Source organism: Bubalus kerabau, chromosome 2 (assembly GCF_029407905.1).
Source record: "Bubalus kerabau isolate K-KA32 ecotype Philippines breed swamp buffalo chromosome 2, PCC_UOA_SB_1v2, whole genome shotgun sequence".
NCBI classification, from domain to species: Eukaryota; Metazoa; Chordata; class Mammalia; order Artiodactyla; family Bovidae; genus Bubalus; species Bubalus kerabau.
The window spans coordinates 38,400,958-38,426,126 of NC_073625.1; the positions used below are offsets into that span (position 1 = coordinate 38,400,958).

Here is a 25,169-nt window from a genome sequence, read left to right on the forward strand (position 1 = left end):
TCTATTGTACACCTACTGTGTGCTAGAAACTGTACTGGTAGCTGAGGCCATGGAACCAAAGTCTCTTCTCTTACTCAAGTTGGGTGAATGAAGGATGTCTTCCCAGTGAAGGCCATGTGTGAGCTGAGACTATAAAAAGCAAGTACAAATCAGGCAGGGAAACTCTGAGGACAGGTAGCTTAAGTGTGTTTCAGTGTGAGAACACAATATGCCAGAAAGACGACTGACACTGTGTCAGGGGCTAGTTTGAGAACCAGGCTGATGAAACTTGAGAAAGTATGGCCAACGGGTGAAGGACCTGAGACACTAGAGAATTTGTCCTTCATCCTTTTAACAGAGAAACACTGAGAATTTTACATGGAGGTGTGACGAGGGATGGGAACATGGAGAGACTGGAAACTCAGAGGCCACTGAGATTATCAGCAGCGATCACAGCTGCTTCAGAAAGCAGTTTGCTGTCTCTTGTGAAGTTAAGCACATGTTGACCATGTGGAAACCCATATGCCAATGGAAACACAGATATCCTTCCACAAAGGGACACAAAACCTTGGTGACTTTTCATACTATAACACACACACACACACACACACACACACACACACTCAAAGCTCTTTCCCCCAGTCCATACATTTGTAGACATATATGAACAGGTTGGCTTTCCTGGGGCTCAGTGCTAAAGACTCTGGCTGCCAATGCAGGAGACATAGGAGATGTGGGCTTGATCCCTGGGTCAGAAAGGTCTCCTGAAAAAGGAAAGGACAACCCAGTCCAGTATCCTTGCCTGAAAAATCGCACGGACTCAGTCCATGGGGTCACAGAAGAATCAGACATGATTTAGCAATTAAACCCCACCACCAACAGAATTAGGTTGTGGAGAACATCCATTTCAACAGTCACAGGAGCAGAGACTGAGACCTAGGAAAGGCAAGGCCTGTCCAGAGTTAATCAGCTAACGAGTGGTGTGGCCAGACTTCCAACTGAAATCTTCCCATCCAGTTCATGACCTCATGCACTCAGAAAGACCCCAAGGACCCGAGTGAACAGTGGCTGTTTTTTAACAGGATTCAGCTGTGGGGAGTGTCTTGTGCTGCTGAGGATGCTCCAATGCTGAAACTAGACGCTGCAGCAGTGTTTCTTCCGACTCTTGCATTCTCCAGGCAGGATGACAGACCCATGGGTGTTCTGATACTTGCAGGCACCACCCATTTTCTCACATTCAAGGTTTTTCATTTTTCTTTTCCCTATAAAGAAAGGGGAGGTTAAAAATAAACAAATAAATTAGACATGTGTAACTAAAGCTACCAGAATTCATCTTATACAGCAAGGAACTCCACATTACAGTCCACAGGGACACAACTGGAACTCTCCTTGGTTTGGTGTGGCCTATAAGCTTAGAATGTTTTTCCACATTATTTTAAAATTATAGTAAGAACTGAGATCGATCAGATCAGTCGCTCAGTCTTGTCCAACTCTTTGTGACCCCATCAATCGCAGCACGCCAGGCCTCCCTATCCAACACCAACTTCCGGAGTTCACCCAGACTCACACCCATCGAGTCAGTGATGCCATCCAGCCATCTCATCCTCTGTCGTCCCCTTCTCCCCCTGCCCCCAATCCCTCCCAGCATCAGAGTTCTTTCCAATGAATCAACTCTTCGCATGAGGTGGCCAAAGTACTGGAGTTTCAGCTTTAACATCATTCCTTCCAAAGAAATCCCAGGGCTGAACTCCTTCAGAATGGACTGGTTGGATCTCCTTGCAGTCCAAGGGACTCTCAAGAGTCTTCTCCAACACCACAGTTCAAAAGCATCATTCTTCGGTGCTCAGCCTTTTTCACAGTCCAACTCTCACATCCATACATGACCACAGGAAAAACCATAGCCTTGACTAGCCGGACATTTGTTGGCAAAGTAATATCTCTGCTTTTGAATATGCTATGTAGGTTGGTCATAACTTTCCTTCCAAGGAGTAAGAGTCTTTTAATTTCATGGCTGCAGTCACCATCTGTAGTGATTTTGGAGCCCAGAAAAATAAAGTCTGACACTGTTTCCACTGTTTCCCCATCTATTTCCCATGAAGTGGTGGGACCGGATGCCATGATCTTCGTTTTCTGAATGTTGAGCTTTAAGCCAACTTTTTCACTCTCCACTTTCACTTTCATCAAGAAGCTTTTTAGTTCCTCTTCACTTTCTGCCATAAGGGTGGTGTCATCTGCATATGTGAGGTTATTGATATTTCTCCCGGCAATCTTGATTCCAGCTTGTATTTCTTCCAGTCCAGCATTTCTCATGATGTACTCTGCATATAAGTTAAATAAATGGGGTGACAATATACAGCCTTGAACTCCTTTTCCTATTTGGAACCAGTCTGTTGTTCCATGTCCAGTTCTACCTGTTGCTTCCTGACCTGTGGATTGTTCTCTAGGAAGGCTATCATGCTCATTGATTTAAACAGCGTCTATGGGGCTTCTCTCCGGAGAAGGCAGTGGCACCCCACTCCAGTACTCTTGCCTGGAAAATCCCATGGATGTAGGAGCCTGGTAGGCTGTAGTCCATGGGGTCGCTAAGAGTCGGACATGACTGAGTGATTTTACTTTCACTTTTCACTTTCATGCATTGGAGAAGGAAATGGCAACCCACTCCAGTGTTCTTGCCTGGAGAATCCCAGGGACGGGGGAGCCTGGTGGGCTTCCGTCTATGGGGTCACACAGAGTCGGACACGACTGAAGCGACTTAGCAGCAGCAGCAGCATGGGGCTTCCCTCAGGCTTCCCTGATGGCTAAGCTGGTAAAAAATCTGCCTACCAATTGAGGAGACAAGGAGATGCAGGTTTGATCCCTGGGTCAGAAAGATTCCTTGGAGAAGGGAATGGCAACACACTCCGGTATCCTTGCCTGGAGAATCCCATGGACAGAGGAGCCTGGTGGGAGACAGTCCACGGGATCACAGGAGTCGACCATAACCCAGTGACTAAACAACTGGACCTGCTTTGTTAATGAATTCTGAGTGGAACTGACATTTCCCTTCAGGGCTGGGGACCTTAATCGCCAGCACGAGAGTCCTGAGAGCACTTTGCTCTGACACAGGACCAGCCGCACCCATGGTGGTGGCTGCTTCTCGGGGGTGGGGGGTCTGATCAGAGCACCCGGGCCTTCCCGGGTTGGCGTCATGTGAGCAAGAATTACCTTTGGCTCTTTGAAGATGCTAAGATTTGTAGGTGCTGTCCCCACAGTACAGCCTGGAGCATGCTGTTACCTGAGGAGGGCTGCACGGAAAATGCAGGACACCCGGTTTAGCTTGGACTGCAGTGAGCAACACATAACCTTGTAGGATAAGTATGTCCCGACAGATGCACAGATCACACTTGAGCTAAAGTATTTGTTGATTTTATGTAATTCAGGAAGTACATTAGTTTTCTGGGATGATTAAATATTTAATAAAACAAGGTCTATGGAGTCAAACCCACTTGGGCTTGAGTTAAAGTGCTCCCTACATTCAATCTGCACTCCTTTGAACAAATTACTTCATTTCTTAATCCTATCTTGTAAAATGGCTTACCTCATAAATATTGCTATGAGGAATATATTTGGATAAGACATTAAAAGTTTCATTGTTTTAGTTCAAGAAATTCCCTTCAGTTCAGTTCAGGCGCTCAGTTGTGTCTGACTTTTTGTTAGCCCAAATTCGCAGCATGCCAGCCCTTCTTGTCCATCACCAACCCCCAGAGTTCACTCAAACTCATGTCCATCGAGTCGGTGATGCCATTCACCATCTCATCCTCTGCCGTCCCCTTATCCTCTTGCCCCCAATCCCTCCCAGCATCAAGGGCTTTTCCAATGAGTCAGCTCTTCACATGAGGTGGCCAAAGTATTGGAGCTGCAGCTTCAGCATCAGTCCTTCCAATGAATACCCAGGACTGATCTCCTTTGGGATGGACTGGTTGGATCTCCTTGCATTCCAAGGGATGCTCAATAGTCTTCTCCAACACCACAGTTCAAAAGCAGCAATTCTTCAGCACTCAGGTTTCTTCACAGTCCAGCTCTTATATCCATACATTACCACTGGAAAAACCATAGCCTTGACTAGACGGACCTTTGTTGGCAGGGTAATATCTCTGCTTTTCAATATACTATCTAGGTTGGTCATAACTTTCCTTCCAAGGAGTAAGTGTCTTTTAATTTCATGGCTGCAGCCACCATCCGCAGTGATTTTGGAGCCCCAAAAATACAGTCTGGCACAGTTTCCACTCTTTCCCCATGTATTTGCCATGAAGTGATGGGACCCGATACCACGATCTTACTTTTCTGAATGTTGAGGTTTAAGCCAACTTTTTCACTCTCCTCTTTCACTTTCATCAATAGGCTTTTTAGTTCCTCTACACTTTCTGCCATAAGGATGGTGTCTTCTGCATATCTGAGGTTATTGATATTTCTCCCGGCAATCTTGTCCAGCCCAGCATTTCTCATAAAGTACTCTGCATATAAGGTAAATAAGCAGGGTGTCACTAGACAGCCTTGATGTCCTCTTTTTCCTATTTGGTACCATTCTGTTGTTCCATGTCCAGTTCTAACTGTTGCTTCCTGACCTGCATACAGGTTTCTCAGGAGGCCGGTCATGTGGTCCGGTATTCCCATCTCTTTAAAAATTTTCCACACTTTATTGTGATCCACACAGTCAAAGGCTTTGGCATACTCAATAAAGCAGAAATAGATGTTTTTCTGGAACTCTTTTGCTATTGCCATGATCTAATGGATGTTTGCAATTTGATCTCAGGTTCCTCTGCCTTTTGTAAAGCCAGCTTGAACATCTGGAAGCTCACGGTTCATGTACTGCTGAAGCCTGGCTTGGAGAATTTTGAATACTGCTTTACTGGCATGTGAGATGAGTGCAATTGTGTGTTCATTTGAGCATGTTTTGGCATTTGGGATTGGAAGTGGTCAACATGATTTACTATTATTATTAGTGTTACTGTTAGTTACATGGATATGATTTGTAAGCCGTAAAGTCCCCTGTAAATGTTTTCTATCACCATTACAATTTATGGGTTTACCACCAACTCGTTAAGGGCAATCATGGGAGGCTATTTTTCACTTCTTTAAGCTTCTCTTTCATTATTTGTAAAATGGAACATGTCGCATATGCTATACTTCTCTCAGAGTTGATATTATTCCATTTAGCACATCCCTGGATGATGAATCAACTTGATCTTCCCTACTCTAGGCTCCAAGGTCATCCACCATATCACCCGACCAGGTGCATCTGCCACTTGTCTGATGTTGTCTGGATAAGACACACAAGTAAGAGGAAGAGAAGTTAGAGTAGCTTTATGATGGGAAAGGAGTTTTCAGAATTCCAAGTAGAACCAGTGTCTGGTGGCACACCTGAATCGGGGCAGGCAATCTGGGCGAGAGTTTGAAAACTTCAGCTGGAAAGAAAGTGCTTTTATCCTATCAGAGATGTTCAGCTGGGCCTGGGCCTATTTGAGGATGTTCCACCTATGGACACATGGTCCAAGTGTTTGCCTGTCGAAAAGGAAGAAGTGTGCAGGAAGTCAGGGTTTCCACATTGATTCTCACTTCTGCTTATGGCTTTTGAGGTTTGGTGCATTTTTTGGAGAAAAATCAGTAAACATTGAATTCTGTTAGAAAATTATTCATTTCTTTTTATCACCTTTATTTCATGTCTCTTCATCTGTCCATTTCTCCTTTCAGAAGAAACACCCTCAATCCATGGGTCGCAAAGAGTTGGACACGACTGATTGACTGAACAACAACAACCCAACAACATACAGCTTTTACAATAAAAAAATGAGAAGGAATTTTGGAAATTAAAATGATCTTTTTTCACTTTCAAGATTTTTTTTTTTTGCTACCATTTACAGAGAGAATTGATCCATCCTAAGCAAGCTCTTGCATAGACCACAATGAGGTGAGGCTTTTGGGCTAGAGTATGTCTTAATACAGGTAATTCATCAATGTATTCTTGAGTGAAAAGCACCAAAGGATACCAGATAAGGGGCTTCCCAGGTAGCCCTAGTGACAAAGAGCCCAGCTGCCAATGCAGATGATGCAGTTTTGATCCCTGGGTCGGGAAGATCCCCAGGAGAAGGTAACGGCAACCCATTCCGATATCCATGCCTGGAGGATCCTAGGGCCAGAGGAGCCTGGTGGGCGACAGTCCATGGGGTCGCAAAGAGTGGACCACAACCGAGTGACTGAACAACTGGACCTGCTTGGCTAATGAATTCTGAGCGGAACTGACGTTTCCCTTCAGAGTTGCGGCCCTTAATCGCCAGTACGAGAGTCCTGAGAGTGCTTTGCTCGGACACAGGACCAGCAGCACCCTCAGTGGTGGCTGTCCCTCGGGGGTGGGGGGTCTGATCAGAGCACCCGGGCCCTCCCGGGTTGGCGTCATTTGAACAAGAATTAACTCTGGCTCCTGGAAGATGCTAAGGTCTGGAGGCGCTGTCACCACAGCACCGCCTGGAGCATGCTGTCACCTGAGGCGGGCTGCAGGGAAAACGCAGGACACCCAGTTTAGCTTGGATTTCAGGTGAGCAACACATAACCTTGTAGGATAAGTATGTGCTGAGTGATGCACAGATCACACTTGAGCTAAAGGATTTGTTAATTTTATGTAATTCAGTAAGTACTTTAGTTTTCTGTGATTGCTGAATATTTAGTAAAACAAGGTCTTTGGAGTCAAACCCTCTTGGGCTTAAGTTAAAGTTCTCCCTACATTCAATCTGCACTCCTTTGAACAAATTACTTCATTTCTTAATCCCATCTTGCAAAATGGCCTATTGCATAATTATTGCTATGAGGAATATATTTGGATAAGACATTAAAAGTTTCATTGTTTTAGTTAAAGAGGAAATTCAGTTCAGTTCAGTACAGGTGCTCAGTCGTGTCTGACTCTTTGTGACCCCATGAATCGCATCACGCCAAACCTCCTTGTCATTAACCAAACTCCCAGAGTTCACTCAAACTCATGTCCATCGATTCGGTGATGCCATTCACCATCTCATCCTCTGCCGTCCCCTTATCCTCTTGCCCCCAATCCCTCCCAGCATCAAGCTCTATTCCAATGAGTCAGCTCTTCACATGAGGTGGCCAAAGTATTGGAGCTTCAGCTTCAGCATCAGTCCTTCCAATGTACACCCAGGACTGATCTCCTTTAGGATGGACTGGGTGGATCTCCTTGCAGTCCAAGGAATGCTCAATAGTCTTCTCCAATACCACAGTTCAAAAGCATCAATTTTTCGGCACTCAGCTTTCTTCACAGTCCAACTCTTACCTCCTTACATGACCACTGGAAAAACCATAGCCTTTTAGAAGCACCTTTGTTGGCAATGTAATATCTCTGCTTTTCAATATACTATCTAGGTTGGTCATAAGTTTCCTTCCAAGGAGTAAGCGTCTTTTAGTTTCATAGCTGCAGCCGCCATCTGCAGTGATTTTGGAGCCCCCCAAAAATAAAGTCTGGCACTGTTTCCACTCTTTCCCCATCTATTTCCCATGAAGTGATGGGACCGGATACCATGATCTTAATTTTCTGAATGTTGAGGTTTAAACCAATGTTTTCACTCTCCTCTTTCATTTTCATCAACAGGCTTTTTAGTTCCTCTTCACTTTCTGCCATAAGGAAGGTGTCATCTGCATATCTGAGGTTATTGATATTTCTCCTGGCAATCTTCATTCCAGCTGTGCTTCTTCCAGCATGGCATTTCTCATGATATACTCTCCATATAATTTACATAAGCAGGGTGACAATAGACAGCCTTGACATACTCTTTTTCCTATTTGGAACCCCTCTGTTGTTCCATGTCCAGTTCTAACTGTTGCTTCCTGACCTGCATACAGGTTTCTCAAGAGGCCGGTCACGTGGTCTGGTATTCCCATCTCTTTCAGAATTTTCCACACTTTATTGTGATCCATGCATTCATAGGCTGTGGTATAGTCAATAAAGCAGAAATAGATGTTTTTCTGAAACTCTCTTGCTTTTGTGATGATCCAGCGGATGTTGGCAATTTGATCTCTGGTTCCTCTGCCTTTGCAAAAACCAGCTTGAACATCTGGAAGTTCATGGTTCATGTACTGCTGAAGCCTGGCTTCGAGAATTTTGAGCATTACTTTACTGGCTTGTGAGATGAGTGCAATTGTGTGTTCATTTGAGCATTCTTTGGCACTGCCTTTCTTTGGGATGGAAAGTGGTCAACATGATTTACTATTATTATTAGTGTTACTGTTCGTCACATGGAAATGATTTGTAAGCCATAAAGTCCCCTGTAAATCTTTTCTATCACCTTTACAGGTTATGGGTTTACCACCAACTAATTAAGGGCAATCATGGGAGGCTTTTTTTTTTCACTTCTTTAGGCTTCTCTTTCATTATTTGTAAAATTAGCATATCGCATATGCTATGCTTCTCTCAGAGAGGATAATATTCCGTTTAGCACATCACTGGATGATGAATCAACATGACCTTCCGTACTCCAGGCTCCAAGGTCATCCACCATATCACCCGACTTGTTACATTTGCCACTTACCCGATGTTGTGTGGATAAGATGCACAAGTAAGAGGAAGAAAAGGTACAGTAGCTTCATGATGAGAAAGGAGTTATCGGAATTCCATGTTGAACCAGTGTCTGGTGGAACACCTGAATCAGGGCAGGTGATCTGGGAGAGAGTTTGAAAACTTCAGCTGGAAAGAAAGTGCTTTTATCCCACCAGAGATGTTCAGCTGGGCCTGGGCCTAATTTGAGGATGTTTCATCTATGGACACATGGTTCAAGTGTTTGCCTTTCATAAAGGAAGAGGTTTGCAGAAAGTCAGGGTTTCCACATGGATTCTCACTTCTGCTTATGGCCCTGAGGTTTGGTGCAATTTTTGGAGAAAAATCATTAAACATTGAATTCTGCTAGAAAATTATTCATTTCTTTTTTTACCTTTTTTTCATGTCTCTGCATCTGTCCATTTCTCCTTTCAGAATATACACCCTCAATCCATGGGTTGCAAAGAATTGGACACGACTGATTGACTGAACAACAACAACGCAACACACATACTCCTTTCACAATCGAAAAGGAATTTTGGAAATTAAAATGATCTTTTTTCACTCTCAACATTTTTTTTTTTTTGCTACCATTTACAGCGAGAATTGATCCATCCTAAGCAAGCTCTTGCATAGACAAGTGAATTAGCACACATGCCTTCCAGGTAAATCATTGATATTTTTCTCCATGTCTTCCTTCTCTCCACTTGGTTGTACTTTACAGTGTTCATACCTCTCTTTTTCTTTATATGTAAATCTCCAAAGTAAGAAGTCCTGTTTTATTATCTCACATTCTCAGCACCTAGAACAGTGCCTGGCATTGAGCAGGTAGTCAAACATTTGTTTCTATGAATAGGTAGTAGTATGGAAGAGTCAACATACAGGTTAATGAATAAATGGATATGAATGGAGGGAATGAGGGAGGGAAGGAGAAAAGAAAGGAAGGCTTGGGCATAATCCTTAGGGTTTTGAGGGTCTGGAGAGAGCCCATTAACTTGCTTTATCCCAAAGTGTTCCCGAACACAAGCACCCACTCACCCACTCCCAACCTAACAGGTCAAAGCAGGTCATAATACGTCATGGTCTCTAGCCTTCACTCACCCACCTCTCTTCCATCTTATGTGACCTATATGTTCGGACGTTTTTCTCTCTGTCCTGAGGCAACTTAGCAATAAAATGTTTTCACTTTTAATCTTTTGATCTGCATTTGAATCTTTCACTAAGTGAAAATCTATTTTAGTTTAGTGACATCAACCTAAAAATAGAGTAAGTGTTTGTAGCAAGCTGTTTAAATAAGTCTTACTTAATTCTACAGAATAGCTGTGAGGGTTTTACTTCCTTGGCCCCAGCAACAGTACTTTTATAGTAATGGAAAAGAAAGTATAGCCTATAGGCAATTGGCCACATTTCTCTCTTGTACTTTTATACTGAAAGTGATCCTTTACACTGACTCCCTAAATGTTACACATCTATTCCCACGCTTTCTTCAACCACAAATGTCTCTCTCTTTCCTGGAAACCTACCTTGCAGATGGCTCCTCTGCCCTTCTCAGGTGGACTGTGGCAGAGACACCTGGGAGCCCCTGTGCATGGCTACACGATTAGAGACCAGGTCAACAAAGGGCAGAGGAAGGGGTGAGTGAGGTCACACAGGATGCCTCCTGATCCCCGTTGGCAGGAGTCATCCTGGCGGAGAGGTGGGGAACCAGCCAGACTCGATGACATTGTTGCCACGGAAATCTTGGTTTTCTCTGCCCACTGGAGCCAAATAAAATTTGCAGAGACAGAGTTTGGGGCAAACAGAAAGATGGATTTAACCCTTAAGCTGGCAGAAGGGAGAACACAATAGGTTCCTGACTCACGGAGACTGTCTCCCCTCCATTGGGAATCCAGGGGATCAAACAGTCGGGGCTCACACTCAGGGTTTGGAGATACGGGATAAAAGGTGTAGGGGTTCTGAATTCTCTCTTTTTGCACTGTTTGGAAACAGTCACTAGGCCAGGGTCAGGTAGCTAGGTATTTGGGTCTGGCAGTTGGTCCCTGTGCTTGGGTCCATTGTGCTTTGAGGATCTCCTGGTGACTTTCTTCCTGTAATACAAAAGGGGGAAAGCAAACCACTATGGGGTGGCTTCCAAAGAGAGTGCACCAGAAAGTTAAGCATCAACATGAGGTTAAAATAGAGCAAAGAGAGGTACCAAACTACAAGGGGAGGTTTATGCTGCCATAAAGTTAAGTATCAGGATGTGGCTAGAATAAGTTAAAGAATCATTGATGCAGAGTGTGGCTCCTGCAGAATTAGAGGGCAACTGGTACAGATGTAGTTTGCATAATAGGTTGCTGCTGCTAAGTCACTTCACTCTTGTCCGACTCTGTGCGACCGCATAGACGGCAGCTCACCAGGCTCCCCCGTCCCTGGGATTCTCCAGACAAGAACACTGGAGTGAGTTGCCATTTCCTTCTCCAATGCAGGAAAGTGAAAAGTGAAAGTGAAGTTACTCAGTCGTGTGCGACTCTAGCGACCCCATGGACTGCAGCCCACCAGGCTCCTTGGGATATTCCAGGCAAGAGTACTGGAGTGGGGTGCCCTTGCCTTCTCCAGCATAATAGGTTAGTCTTCTGAAAAGAAGAAACTTAGTTATCAATGCAGACTGTTGATTTCTAGCCAAGTAGGGCTCAAAATCCTCCAAGCTAGGCTTCAACAGTACATGAACTGAGAGCTTCCATATGTAAAAGCTAGATTTAGAAAAGGCAGAGGAACCAGAGATCAAATTGCTAACATCTATTGGACCATAGAAAAAGCAAGACATTTCCAGAAAACATCTACTTCTGCTTCATCGACTATGCTCAAGTCTTTGACTCTCTGGATCACAATAAACTGTGGAAAATTCTGAAGGAGACGGACCACCTGACCTGCCTCCTGCAAAACCTGTATGCAGCTCAAGAAGCAACACTTAGAACCACTCATGGAAAAACAGATTGGTTCCAACTGGGAAAGTAGTAAGTCAAGGCTATATATTGTCACCCTACTTATTTAACTTCTGTGCAGAGTTCATCATGCGAAATGCCAGACTGGATGAAACACAAACTGGATCAGGATTGCTAGGAGAAATATCAATAAGCTAAGATTGCAGATGATACCACCCTTATGGCAGAAAGTGAAGAGGAACTAAAAAGCTTCTTGATGAAGCTGAAAGTGGAGAGTGGAAAGAGCTGACTTAAAACTTGACATTCCAAATTTGAGATCATGGCAACTGATACCATCATTTCATGGCAAATAGATGGGGAAACAGTGGAAGCAATAGATGACTTTAGTTTTTAGGCTCCAAAATCACTGCAGATGGTGATTGCAGCCATGAAATTAAAAGACGCTTGCTCCTTGTAAGAAAAGCTATGACCAACCTAGACAGCTTATTAAAAAGCAGAGACATTAGTTTGCCAACAAATGTCCATCTAGTCAAAGCTATGGTTTTTCCTGTAGTCATGTATGGTTGTGAGAGTTGGACTATAAAGAAAGCTGAGCACTGAAGAATTGATGCTATTGAACTGTGGTGTTGGAGAAGTCTCTTGAGAGTCCCTTGGTCTGCAAGGAGATCCAACCAGTCCATCCTAAAGGAAATCAGTCCTGAATATTCATTTGAAGGACAGATGCTGAATCTGAAACTTCAGACACCTGATGGAAAGAAGTAACTCATTTGAAAAGATCCTGATGCTGGGAAAGATTGAAGGTTGGAGAAGGGGATGACAGAGGATGAGATGGTTGGATGGCATCACTGACTTGATGGACATGAGTTTGAGTAACCACAGGAGTTGTTGATGGACAGGGAGGCCTGGCATGCTGCAGTCCCTGGGTTCGCAAAGACTCAGATATGACGGGGCAACTGAACTGAACTGTAGCATATGAGATCTTGATGCCATTCCTTCTGGAGGCTTCCTTCCGGAGGCTTCCTTCCTTCTCTCACTTAGAAGCTGCCTGCTCTCCTTGGCTTATGGCCTCTCCACATCAATGTGAGCTGATGAGAGGCTGGTTTAGCCTCTCAGCGTGCATCTCTGACACTGATCTGCATCCCTCCTCCACATCTAAGGCTCCTTGTAATGAGATGGCATTGGGCACACCAGATACTCCACGTCACTTCCCTATCTTAAGGCCAAATGATGAGGTACCTTAATTCACCTGTGCTGTAATTCTCACTTGTCATGTGTCTGCCCTTTCAGGTTACTGAAACAGAAACACCATAGGCCAGGTGGCTCTTTTTTCGCACTTTGTTTTTTAACTGAAGGATGATTGCTTTACAGAATTTCGTCGTTTTCTGTCATAGAAAAACAGGAATCATCCATGGGTTCACCCACGTCCCCTCCCTCTCGAACTTCATACCATCTCCTTCCCCATCCCACCCTTCTAGCTGGTCTCAGAGCCCCTGTTTGATTTCCCTGAGTCACACAGCAAATCCATGCTGGATATCTACTTTACATGTGGTATTGTAATAGGTGGCTTACTAACAACAGACCCTTACTTCTCTCTCAATTTTGGAGGCTGGGAGCTCCACGATCAAGATAGAGCAGGTGGCTGGTAGACGGCAGTCTCCCTGTGTCCTCAGAGGGTACAAGGGGTGAGCCACCTCTCTGGGGTCTCTTTCATAAAGGCCCTCATTCCACCCAGGAGCATCCCACCCTCATGACCAAATCACCTCCCAAAGGCCCTGTCTCCTAACACCATCCATCCCCTTGGTGACCTCAGCTTGCACTGAGGGAAGAGTTAGTGCAAAGACCAGAGAGCTGCTCACACATGCAGCGTGCACCAGCAAGGCTCTTGGTTTAACTAGCAAACCCTCTGAAGAAACTGCAAGCAGGCTGAGGTCAGCATGCTCGCCCCGCCCTTGAGGTCTCTGTGTTCTGTGCTGTGTTGCCTTCATTGAATTGTGCTTTCCACAGGACTTGTTTTTCCATAGCATCTAGTTGCATCATACCATGTACACACAGAGAGACATGCTTCATCCATGTCTACTCTGTCATTCAGTTGATGACAATTTGTGAAGCAATGTCTTATCTCAATGCCCAGCACTTACAGGAATAGGACAAGTCTATGCCTATAGAGATCTTATAGCCCAAAAGGGAATCAGAAGTGTATCCACTTGCACACAAGGCAGGAGTAAGAAGCACAAACCAAATGGAAGTGAGGGCTGCAGGGGGACAGAGGAGGGGCGTTTCCTCCTGGAGCGGGGGCAGGGGCTTTCCTATGGGACTGGTGTGCTGGTGATTCTGGACCCCTGGGGTGCATGTTTGAGGGGAGACGTGGGGCAGGACAGGGTGCCTTGGGCTGGAAAGCAGGAAGGACAGCAGACAGAGGGGCTGGGGAAGGTCAGGCCCCCAAGGAACAGGGGGTCACACCCCTGGGAGCACAGAGCACCCCACCACGATTCCCCGATGGTTCATGTGGGGAGCTCAGAGAGCATCCTCAGGGATTTCAGAATTCACCTGGGATCAGACACCACACAACAACTTCAATGACCAGTGGGCAAGATTCTTTAACTTTGAACAAAATTTATTCTGGTTTAAATTTTAGACGTTCTGTCGAAGGGTGCTGTTTTTGTCTCTGCATCGGTCCCGGCCGCATCTTCGCCTTCTTTTACCTGCAGCATTTTACTCGGGACCCTAAACAGTTGCCAATCTGTCTCATGCGTCTAGGGCATATCGGCACACAGATGCCTCCATTCCTCTGGCAGCTTAGAAAATCACTTATTCCTTGAGTAAATCCTAAAAAGACAATGAAGAGGGAAAAATGTGTCAGCAGGAAAGCGGCATCTCGAGAAGGCCAGCTGTGTCCCCTCTGAGCGAGGCCCTGGGGCTTTCTGTGCTGAGAGGCGGACACGGCCTCGTGACAACAAGATGTGAGTCCAGGACCCCGTGGACCAGCTTCCAGACAGACACTGACCCTGCCCAGGCTCTGGTGGACCCTCACATTTCCAGAAACAGAGGCTGAGGGACTGGGGTGTGAGGACCCTGGTTGTGTGCGGGGTCAGCTCCACCATGAGGGCAAAGACCGGGAAGCTCTGCTACATCCACCTTCCCACCAGGAGTCAGAAGCAGCCCATGGGTTCTATTTTCACTGCTTAGTTTTCCAGCTCATGGAGTCAGTCAAGTAGTGCAGCTGAGATAGGAGGAAAAGATGCAGCTGAAAGTGTAAGAACTGTTTAACGAGAACTTACTCTCAAAGTAACTTGCAGCTGACAGTGACAATGGTTCAGAAAAAAGTTTTGGATCCTGGTCTCTGCTGACCCAGAACACTCTCAGCGCTGCTGCCAGTCAGCCCCTCTCCTCCTCCCTTTTGGTTTCCTCCCGACCAGAGGCCTTCCCGTCCTCTCACACGCCTGACCAGGGGCCTTCCCGTCTTCCTCACACGCCTTTTTCCTCTTGACCACAAGGCACCTTTGGTCCCTCTCTAGTTCCCCGTCCAGGGATTGAACCAGGGCCACATTCCTTACACCCCTGTCCTCTCTCCCTGCCACTGTGCTAAGAGTTGGGTTACAGGCATAAACAACACGGATCAGACAAGGCCTTTTCAACTTGATTTTGACATCTAATCAGTTGTCTCAGGTCTCAACTTCCGCAACCTCTCCCTCCCTCCCTCCCTCCCTCCCTCCTTCCTACATATTTTCATTCCATTTCCGGAAATATCAAGGGTAAGATGAAAATCAGACAGCCTATCCTGCACACTGCTTTGGATGTGCTGCCTCCCAGCTGTGGAGCGAGGGTCGCATCGTCAGTGATGTGTCCTGGAGGACCTTCCTGCTGAGGAGACTCAGCACGGAGCATCCCAACGGGAGCTCCCAAAGCCCAGGCATGGCCTGACTCTCCTCTGGACTTGTCTGGTCACCCAGAGCCACCACCCTACAAATAGAAAGATTTATAAAGCGACATTCTGTGCTTCTGTCATGGAACAAAATCAAATTTCTTCCTTTTATGAAAAAGAAAAAAAGGAGAGTCACTTAACAGAGGCAACTTCTGTTTCCTCCTCATGAAACCAATGAGGAGACAGGCTCAGAAGCTTGACTCGCTAGAGTGGCTTAGAAACAACCTGGAATTTTGCAGGGCGGTTCTCAGCCCCCTCTCGCTACTGAGGACTCAGCACTGGCTTCTCAGAAGCACCAAATATGGTGGGTTTAGTCTGACCACGTGTAGATGGGGGTAGCAGGACAGAAGGAGGTAGAAATAGGAGAGAGAGCCCACGGCTCCCCCGGGGCTCCCACGAGCTCACCTGACACAGAAGACAGGACCACGAAGAGGAGCACGAGGAGCAGGTGATGGAGCCTCATGCTGGCGTCCCGAGCTCTGTGGCTGATGCTAGAGAAGAAGCTGCTCTTGCCGCTTTAAAAAAGTCTCAGGTTCTGGGAGGAATTCTGTGCTGGCTGTGGATTTGGTTATTAGGAACTGGTTGACTGAACCTCTTCCCTGTGTGTCATGGGAGTGGCCTTTATAGCACAAAGCAGGGGCAGTCACTTGTATGCTAATGAGGCTGTGGAAACCCCAGGAAAAGCTTTCCTGCTGCCCTTTAACCACAAACTTCTCCTTGGCAGTCAGTTCAGCTGATGGGCAGGGATGTGGCAAGGGGCACAGACTTGCCTGTTTCCCCAGGCAGGGGCACAAACTTCTTGCTGAACCTTCGCTTACCCACTCCCCAGCCCCACCCTCACAGTTCCAGGGCTTTGAAACTGCCCACTGTTTTCCTGTGCAGAAGGAAATGGCACCCCACTCCAGTACTCTTGCCTGGAAAATTCCATGGATGGAGGATCCTGGTGGGCTACACTTCATGGGGTTGCAGAGAGTCAGACATGAAAGGTAGACTTCGCTTTCTTTATTTCTATACTTCCTTTTGGCCTTGAAGAAGCACAAGCTGGAATCAAGATTGCAGGGAAAAATATCAATAACCTCAAATATGCAGATGACACTACCCTTAGGGCAGAAAGTTAAGAGGAACTAAAAAGCCTCTTGATGAAAGTGAACGAGGAGAGTGAAAAAGTTGGCTTAAAGCTCAACATTCAGAAAACGAAGATCATGGCATCCAGTCCCATCACTTCATGGAAGATAGATGGGGAAACAGTGGAAACACTGTCAGACTTTATTTTTTGGGACTCCAAAATCACAGCAGATGGTGATTGCACCTGTGAAATTAAAAGATGCCTATTCCTTGAAAGGAAAGTTATAACCAACCTAGATAGCATTTAAAAAGCAGAGATATTACTTTGCAAAAAAATGTCAAGGCTATGGTTTTCCCGTCATGTATGGATGTGAGAGTTGGACTGTGAAGAAAGCTGAGTGCCGAAGAATTGATGCTTTTGAACTGTGGTGTTGGAGAAGACTCTTGAGAGTCCCTTGGACTGCAAGGACATCCAACCAGTCCATCCTAAAGGAGATCACCCCTGGGTGTTCTTTGGAAAGACTGATGCTGAGGCTGAAACTCCAATCCTTTGGCCATGTCATGCGAAGAGTTGACTCATTGGAAAAGACCCTGATGTTGGGAGGGATTGGGGGCAGGAAGAGAAGGGGACGACAGAGGATGAGATGGCTGGATGGCATCACCAACTCGATGGACATGAGTTTCAGTGAACTCTGGGAGCTGGTGATGGACAGGGAGGCCTGGCATGCTGCAATTCATGGGTTCGCAAAGAGTTGGACACTACTGAGCGACTCAACTGAACTGAACTGATAGTTCCTTTTGGAGAAAGAAATGGCAACCCACTCCAGTGTTCTTGCCTGGTGAGTCCCATGGACTGAGGAGCCTGGTGGGCTGCAGTCTACGGGGTTGCAGAGAGTCGGACACGACTAAGCAACTAACACATACACAGTTTCCATGTAAGGCTGTTTCAGGCCCAAATAGGGACTAACTTGTTCAGAGGCAGTTTCACTCCCTGGGCAAGACTTGATGACTCCCAGCATCTGCAGAGACAGCCACGCTCTTTCTGGCCCCTGTGGCACTGAGGGAAGAGACTCAGTGGTCCCGACCTGCTCCCCACGCCAGCTAGCCTGTTAAGGGATGGCAGCAACAGTCGCCGCCGAAATCTTGGTTTTCTTTGCCCACCAGAGCTGAATAAAAATTGTGGAGACAGAGTTTGGAGGAAACATAAAGATGGCTTTAATGATTAAGCCGGCAGAAGGGAGAACTCGATAGGTTCTTGCCTCAAGGAGCCTGTCTCCCCTCCATCGGCAATCCAGGGGATCATACAGTCGGGGCTCACAGTTAGGGCTTGGAGATATGGGACAAAAGGTGTAGGGGTCCTGAATTCTCTCTTTTGCACTGTTGGGAAACAGTCAATAGGCCAGTGTCAGGTAGCTAGGTATTTGAGTCTGGCGTTGGTCCTGGTGCTTGGGTCCATTGTCCTTTGGGGATTTCATGGTGACTTTCTTCCTGTAATACAAAAGGGGGAAAGCAATCCACTAGGGGTGGCTTCCAAAGAGAGTGCACCATAAAGTTAAGCATCAACATGAGGTTAAAATAGAGCAAAGAGAGGTACCAAACTACAAGGGGAGGTTTATGATGCCATAAAGTTAAGTATCAGGACGTGGCTAGAATAAGTTAAAGGATAATAGATGCAGAATGTGGCTCCTGCAGAAATGGAGGGCCATAGGTGTCAGGTGTAGTTCGCATAATAGGTTAGTCCTCTGCAAAGAAAAAACCTGGTTATCAATACAGACTGTAGGTTAGGAACAGTTCAAGTGGAGAAAGACACAAAAGGGAAAAAAGAAAGAAAGAGGGGGAAAAAAAACTTTTCTTAATTCTCTGCAACACAATCACACAGCAGTCTCATGAAATCTCAGTGGGACACGTGATGGGTAGATGGGTGCTCTGTTTCCCTTCATCAGAGACAGAGTGGGAGGATGACGCTGCCACTGAACGCATCTCCCCAGCCTAGTATCACAAAGCAGGCCCAGCAGTGGGGACCCCTTCACTGGGTTGAGGGGGACCTCCATCACTAAGTAACATCTCTCACTTAGTAACATCCGTCCATCTCAGTGTTGGAGAGACACTGACCTGGCTTTTCAGAAACGCTAAATCTCAGGATGGAACTTGCCATGCAGCTCTGAGTAGAACTCCAAGCCCTTTAGAAATGTGGGAACCCAGGAGGACCACATCCTGAAGGAGCCCCCGGACCGTCAATCCTGTTCAGGTCCCCTGCTGTGGCTCAGAGTCTTGCATCTGAGGCTCGGCAAAGCCATGGAGGCTGCCTCGAGCAGACAGTCCCTGGCTGGCACCCAGGGATAGCATTTTTCTGATGGAAAATAAGTTGTCTTGATCACAATTCCTTCTGGTTTAGCTCTAAATGATATTTGAGAGAGGTAGATATCATCTACATATATATATATATATATATATAAAATTATCTATACATAAGATATATATATATCTGTTTTTTTATGGACCTTGCAGGCAAAATCTATACTACAGGGTCAATTTATAAACATGCTATAGTACTATACTGGAGAAAGAAGTGAGACTGAATTGTTGTCTACTGTGTCTCTTCATTGAAAATGATGTTTTTCAGGGAATTCTGCTTAATGTTATGTGACAGCTTGGATGGGAAGGAAGTTTCGGGCAGAATGGATACATGTATTTGCATGGCTGAGTCTCTTTGCTGTCCACCTGAAACTATCACAACATTATTAATCAGCTATACTCCAAAGTTTTTTAAAAAGTAATTTTTAAAAATGCTGTTTTACGAGACTTCCTTGAAGAGTGGGTAAGAGTGGTAAGAGTGGGTAAGACTCTGTACTCCCAAGCATAGCACATCAGGTAAGTAGATCCCACATGCCACAGCTACGACCTCAGTTCAGTTCAGTTCAGTCGTTCAGTGGTGTCTGACTCTGTGTGACCCCATGAACTGCAGCATGCCAGGCCTCCCTGTCCATCACCAACTCTTGGAGTTCACTCAAACTCACATCCAACGAGTCCATGAATCCATCCAGCCATCTCATCCTCTGTCATCCCCTTCTCCTCTTGCCCCCAAACCTTCCCAGCATCAGGGTCTTTTCCAATGAGTCAACACTTCACATGAGGTGGCCAAAGTACTTTCAGCTTTAGCATCATTCCTTCCAAAGAACACCCAGGACTGATCTCCTTTAGAATGGACTGGTTGGATCTCCTTGCAATCCAAGGGACCCCCAGGAGGCTTGTCCAACACCACAGTTCAAAGCATCAATTCTTCGGCACTCAGCTTTCTTCATAGTACAACTCTCACATCCATACATGACCACAGGAAAAACCATAGCCTTGACTAGACGGACCTTTGTTGGCAAAGTAAGGTCTCTGCTTATTATATGCTATCTAGGTTGGTCACAACTTTCCTTCCAAGGTGTAAGCATCTTTTAATTTCATGGCTGCAATCACCATCTGCAGTGGTTTGGGAGCCCAAAAAAATAAAGTCCAACACTGTTTCCACTGTTTCCATTTCTATTTCCCACGAAGTGATGGAACTAGATCCATGATCTTAGTTTTCTGAATGTTGAGCTTTAAGCCAACTTTTTCACTCTCCTCTTTGACCTTCATCAAGAGGCTTTTTAGTTCCTCTTCACTTTCTGCCATAAGGGTGGTGTCATCTGCATATCTGAGGTTATTGATATTTCTCCTGGCAATCTTGATTCCAGCTTGTGCTTCTTTCAGCCCAGCGTTTCTCATGATGTACTCTGCATATAAGTTAAATGAGCAGGGTGACAATATACCGCCTTGACGTACTCCTTTTCCTATTTGGAACCAGTCTGTTGTTCCATGTTCAGTTCTGACTGTTGCTTCCTGATCTACATATAGGTTTCTCAAGAAGCATGTCATGTGGTCTGGTATTCGCATTTCTTTCAGAATTTTCTACAACCTAGTACAGCCTAAATAAATAAACAGAACAAAAATCGGTGTGTTTTAGTGATCTATGGTTTGCAGCACAGCAGATTTTTTTTTTCTTTTAAGGAAGCTGATGATGCAGTTTTATGTGCAAGACCAGGCATGACTTTTCAAGGAAGGGCATTTCCAAAAGGGGACAGGGTGCCATGGTGAGTTTCAAGGGAGTTTCTTGCCATGGTTACTCACCAGTTGGAAAAAGGCCCTTGTCAGGAATTGCACAATTGCAGTGGCTTATTTTTCCTTGGCAAGGTCTAAAGATGAGTCCTTTGCAGCAATGTTAATCCTGGAGATAGCACCCAGGGGCATCTCTGTCCATCAGGGAAGGGTCCTGTTGCCTCAGCAAAGAGGTCACACACCCAAGAAAGCATGGGGTGGCTCACCAGAAACCAGAGATGAATTCATATAGGATAGAGGGAAGGGTTATTTTTAGGTCAAGGCTACATGAACTGTTAGTTTTCCCAGGTTCAAAGCCAAACAAGGCCATGTGGATCCTGGTTGCTTCCTGCCTGGGCTGAGAGGTAACTCATGGTTTCATTCTTTAAAGGAAAGATAAATGCTGTGTCCACAAACCCTTAACCTGTGAGTTGGAAATTGAGGCAGGCTCTTTCCAGCAAAGCACTTCAGTTCCTCAGGTAAGAAGGGCAGTCCCAGTTCTACAAATAAGATTTTGAAGAGCAAAGCCCTTTACATCTACGACTCCACAAACAGGTGTTCTCAACACGGAGCCCTGGGTGTTAATGGGCAGAGGCCGTTGTCCCCAGTTCCCTTGTCCTATGGACGGGGCGGGCGTCATGGCTTCTGACAGTCACGTGGGGACCTGCCCTCAGAAGGGGACCAGGGCTGGGTCTAATGCTGTGCTCCCCCACTGACACTTTTACTAGTTTCTTCTTTGAACTTGTCCCACAATTATATTTTGCAATGAGCCTTGCTCAGTAGCTGGGCACTTTTATTCAAATTATCCCTTTGAATACCCCTAAACAAACCCGCCAGGTAGGTATGACCCAAGGTTTATACAAGATGGTCCCGAGGACGAGAAAGCCATGTCTGAGGCCACAGGCAAAACTGAGTTAAAAAGTCAATTAAAATTGGCTGCAAATCCAACAAAAAGATGTGTCCAAGGCCACAGTCTACTAAGTGGCAGTGATGTAACTTGGAGCAAAATCGACCTCTCTTCCAATGTTCCTGCCTGCCTCCTGCCGTCTCCACAGTGTCCTGAGAGCTTTACCAGGACATTCTCCTATAACTGGAAAGCCTGAATAGTGCTGTCAAATGCCAGCTATCTGGTGCTAATGAGATCGGAATTGGGCGGGGCACAACCTTTAAAAGAATGATGGGGACTTCCCTGGTGGTCCACTGGTTAAGAATCTGCCTTGCAGCACAGGGGATGTGGATTCAGTCTCTGGCCTGGGCACTAGGATTCCACATGAAAGAAAGAAAGTGAAGTCGCTCAGTTGTGTCCGACTCTTTGCGACCCCATGGACCTTTGGCCACCAGGCTCCTCTGTCCATGGAATTATCCAGGGAAGAATACTGCAGTGGGTTGCCATTTCCTTCTCCACATGCCATGAGGAGACAAGCCAGTGTGCTGAGATGAATATCCTGCATACCACAACTAAGACCTGAAGTAAATATATGTTTTTAAATCCCTTTGTAACATGGCAGCTAGGTGACACACCCAGAGGCGCCGTGACAATTCCAAGGCTGACCATAAAGGTCAACAAGGAGGTGCTGACCCAGCTCCTGGAAATCCCAACCCTTTCCACAAAATAGCTGGAATACTCCTCCCACTCATTAGCCTATGAAATGACCCACCCCTATAAACACCTACAGCCCCATACCCTGGTGCTGGGCTTGCTTTCCAAGATGGCCCACACTCTCCGTGTAGCGTGTTTCCTCCCTGGATTGACCTTCCTTCACCATGACTTGCTCTTGAGTCCCTGCCTATGTGAAGCCAAGTCCCCACATTCGGCAGCCAACCCAGGGACTCGGACGTGACCTGGGATGCAACCATCCTCTCTCACCCCACTCTCTTTCCCACAACACTGCTGCCATCTCCTCCAGCCTCAGAGATCACTGGAGCATTAAAAGAGCATCATCTTTTCAGTTTGTTCATTGTTTCCTTTGCTGTGCAGAAGCTTTTCAGTTTGATGGATCCTACAATTTAGCTTTGTTTTTGTGGCTTATGCTTTTGGTGTCAAGCTCAAAATCATCCTTGTGAAGACCCATGCCAAAGAACTTTTCTCCTATGCTTTCTTTTAGGAGTTTTGTGGTTTCAGGAGTTTTGTGGTTTCAGGAGTTTTGTGATTTTTGTAAACCTTTAATCTATCTTGCATTGAATTTTGTGTATGGTATAAGAGATCTTACTTGCTCAACCAGGGATGGAACCTGTGCCCCCTGCATTGAAAACTTGGAATCTTAACCACTGGATTGTCAGGGAAATTCCAATTGTAACTGCTAATTTGTCTGTCTCCCTGATTATTCCTGTAAGTTTTCCTTAAGAATTTTAAAATTCCTTTGCTAAGTACATTCTGATTCAGTGTTCATATGTATTCTTGATGAATTAAACATTTTATCATTAGGATAAATACCAGCTCTCTATATCTGGTCCTTGTCCTAAAAGTTACTTGATTGTGCTGTGCTTAGTCACTCAGGCATGTCTGACCCTTTGTGACCCCATAGACTGTAGCCTGCCAGGCTCCTCTGTCCATGGGGATTCTCCAGGCAAGAATACTGCAGTGGGTTGCCATGCCCTCCTCCAGGGCATTTTCCCAAACCAGGGATCAAACCAGGTCTCCCACAATGGAGGTAGATTCTTTACCATCTGAGCCACCAGGAAGCCTGTCAATTAACCAATACAGCCTACCATATTTTCTTTAAATTAATGTTTCCATAGCATATCTGTCAGCTCAACAGTTAAGAATCTGCTTGAGATGCAGGAGATGCAGAGACATGGTTTTGATCCCTGGGTTGGGGAGATTCCCCAGAGGAGGGCATGGCAACACACTGCAGTCATCTTGACTGGATGATTCCATGGGGGTCTCAAGAGTGTTGGACACAACTGAGGGTCTAAACAATGAGCACAGCAGATCTGTTTCCATCCTTTCATTTTAAATCCACTTGCCTTTATATTTGATGTCTCAAGTGGGTTTTTTATAGTTAGTTTATATCTGATTCTTGTGGTTTTTTTTTGTTTTTTTGTTTTTTTGTTTTTTACTGAAATGACCATCTCTCTCCTTAAGATAGGGTCTAGAATCTTAGCATCAGACTTTATCCCATCAAGCTGAGCCAAAATGCCATCTAGTATCATAGACTTCGTTTTTCAGTTTTTCAGAGCAGTTTTAGAATTGAACGAGAAGCACAGAGTTTTTAGGCAGGCTACACAGGCAGGGTACAGTCAATGGATTCACAAACAGTCAGCACCTCCACAGTCCACAGAGTAGCAGAGTCGGACACAACTGCAGTGACTTAGCACACAGGCACACACCCCTGATTCCAACGCCCATTGCTGGTTTTCTGTCCAGAAGTGAAGATGCCTGCACTCTCTGAACCTTGACCCCTCTCTCTGCGACTCAGAAGAATTGTTGGTCTGTTTGGATTTCTTGTTGCCTGAGCTTTAGGCCTGGAAATCTGTAGAGACTGGAGATGTCATAAGTCTCACTTCACTTGTTTTCTTTTCTTTTTTTATAAATGGTTAAGCACATAACATTTAATCAGTAAATTCATTAATTTGGCCGCTTTGGACCTTAATCATGGCAGGCAGGATCTTAGTTGTGGCATGTGAATTCTAGTTCCCTTACCAGGGGTGGACCCAGGCCCCCTGCGTTGGGAGCACAGATTCCCAGCCACCAGACTGCCAGGGAAGTCCCTACCTCACTTGTTTTCTTCTCTCTTCATTTACAGTCCTGTAGTGCATGTGCCAGAGTCTGAATCAGTAGTTTCACATGTTTTGCCTGGTTCCTTAGTTGTGTACTGTAGGAGGACAGAATACAGTCCCTTCACAGTCCATTTATTTTTTTAAATGCTGAATTGTGCGGTCCAAGCTCTTGTCTTTGAGGGTGTGCCCTTTCTTCCTGAGATAATATTGTAACCCTGAATATACTCAGGTAAACAATTCCCCTCACCTCTGCAACATTCCTGTACTCTCCTGGAGCTGCATGTTCCTGAATGATGCCCCTTGCTTTAGTTCCTGCTGAAGATCCCAGTCCCTTCGAGCTTTCCTGTAATTTTCCTGCATGTTTCAGGGGCAGTGATGCAGGTTCTATGAGCAGGTTTCCGTCACTCTGGCTCCTTTTGCTTCCCTCCCTTTCCCTCCCCTCCTCTTTCTCACCCTCTTTCTATATCCTCAGCCTGTCTCATCTTGTGGAGGGGAAACTGCTAAAGGAGAGATGACCCAGCTCCAAGCTTGTGTAGACGGTGGTTCCAGTGAGCTACCTGTACCACCTCATTTATTTTACCCAGCAGCTTCAGGTGGGAGGTAAGACCTTAGGAACGGGAGCTCTGTCCACTCTGCTCAGAGGGGCTCAGTGGTGGAGGTCTCTTCTGATGGACCATGGGAGGAAGGAAGCAATGGAAACCACGTGGCTGCCGGTCGGCGGGGCTTCCCAGAGACCCGCCATCATCACCCAGGGTCTCTGCAGAGGCTCTTCCCTGAGCCCTGCGCTCCCCGGCAGTGGCTGCCTCCTGAGCCTCCCCGGACTCCCTGGTCCTCTGCCCACCCCCAACCCCCACTCCCGGCTTCC

At 45.9% G+C, this 25,169-nt stretch overlaps 2 protein-coding genes across 3 annotated transcripts in view; both read right to left on the bottom strand.

Moving 5' to 3' along the window:
• Nucleotides 1–1,073: 1,073 nt before the first annotated feature.
• The window catches only part of LOC129643228 (beta-defensin 33-like), a 64,616-nt gene continuing 40,520 nt past the window's right edge, over nt 1,074–25,169 (bottom strand). The window contains exons 1-2 of one of the 2 annotated variants that reach the window (XM_055567483.1): nt 8,547–8,604; nt 1,074–1,241 (exon numbers count right to left, since the gene is read on the bottom strand). In XM_055567483.1, coding sequence (XP_055423458.1) covers nt 1,114–1,241; nt 8,547–8,604 — 186 coding nt within the window. In that variant the 3' untranslated portion in view covers nt 1,074–1,113. Of the gene's footprint in view, nt 1,242–8,546; nt 8,605–25,169 lie in introns of those variants that run through there. The other variant, XR_008710175.1, reaches the window with a different exon arrangement.
• LOC129643227 (lingual antimicrobial peptide-like) lies at nt 14,174–15,950 on the bottom strand. Its single transcript, XM_055567482.1, has 2 exons — nt 15,803–15,950; nt 14,174–14,301 (listed from the first exon to the last, which is right to left on the bottom strand). Exons 1-2 carry the CDS (start codon nt 15,858–15,860, stop codon nt 14,174–14,176), a joined length of 186 nt encoding a protein of 61 aa, XP_055423457.1. The 5' UTR covers nt 15,861–15,950.

Excerpts from the sequence above, each read along its gene's own strand:
- LOC129643227 (XM_055567482.1), bottom strand. The coding sequence starts at position 15,860 with ATGAGGCTCCATCACCTGCTCCTCGTGCTCCTCTTCGTGGTCCTGTCT. Across the intron at positions 14,302-15,802 it reads GGTCCTGTCTTCTGTGTCAG|GATTTACTCAAGGAATAAGT; the intron begins GTGAGCTCGTGG and ends TTGTCTTTTTAG.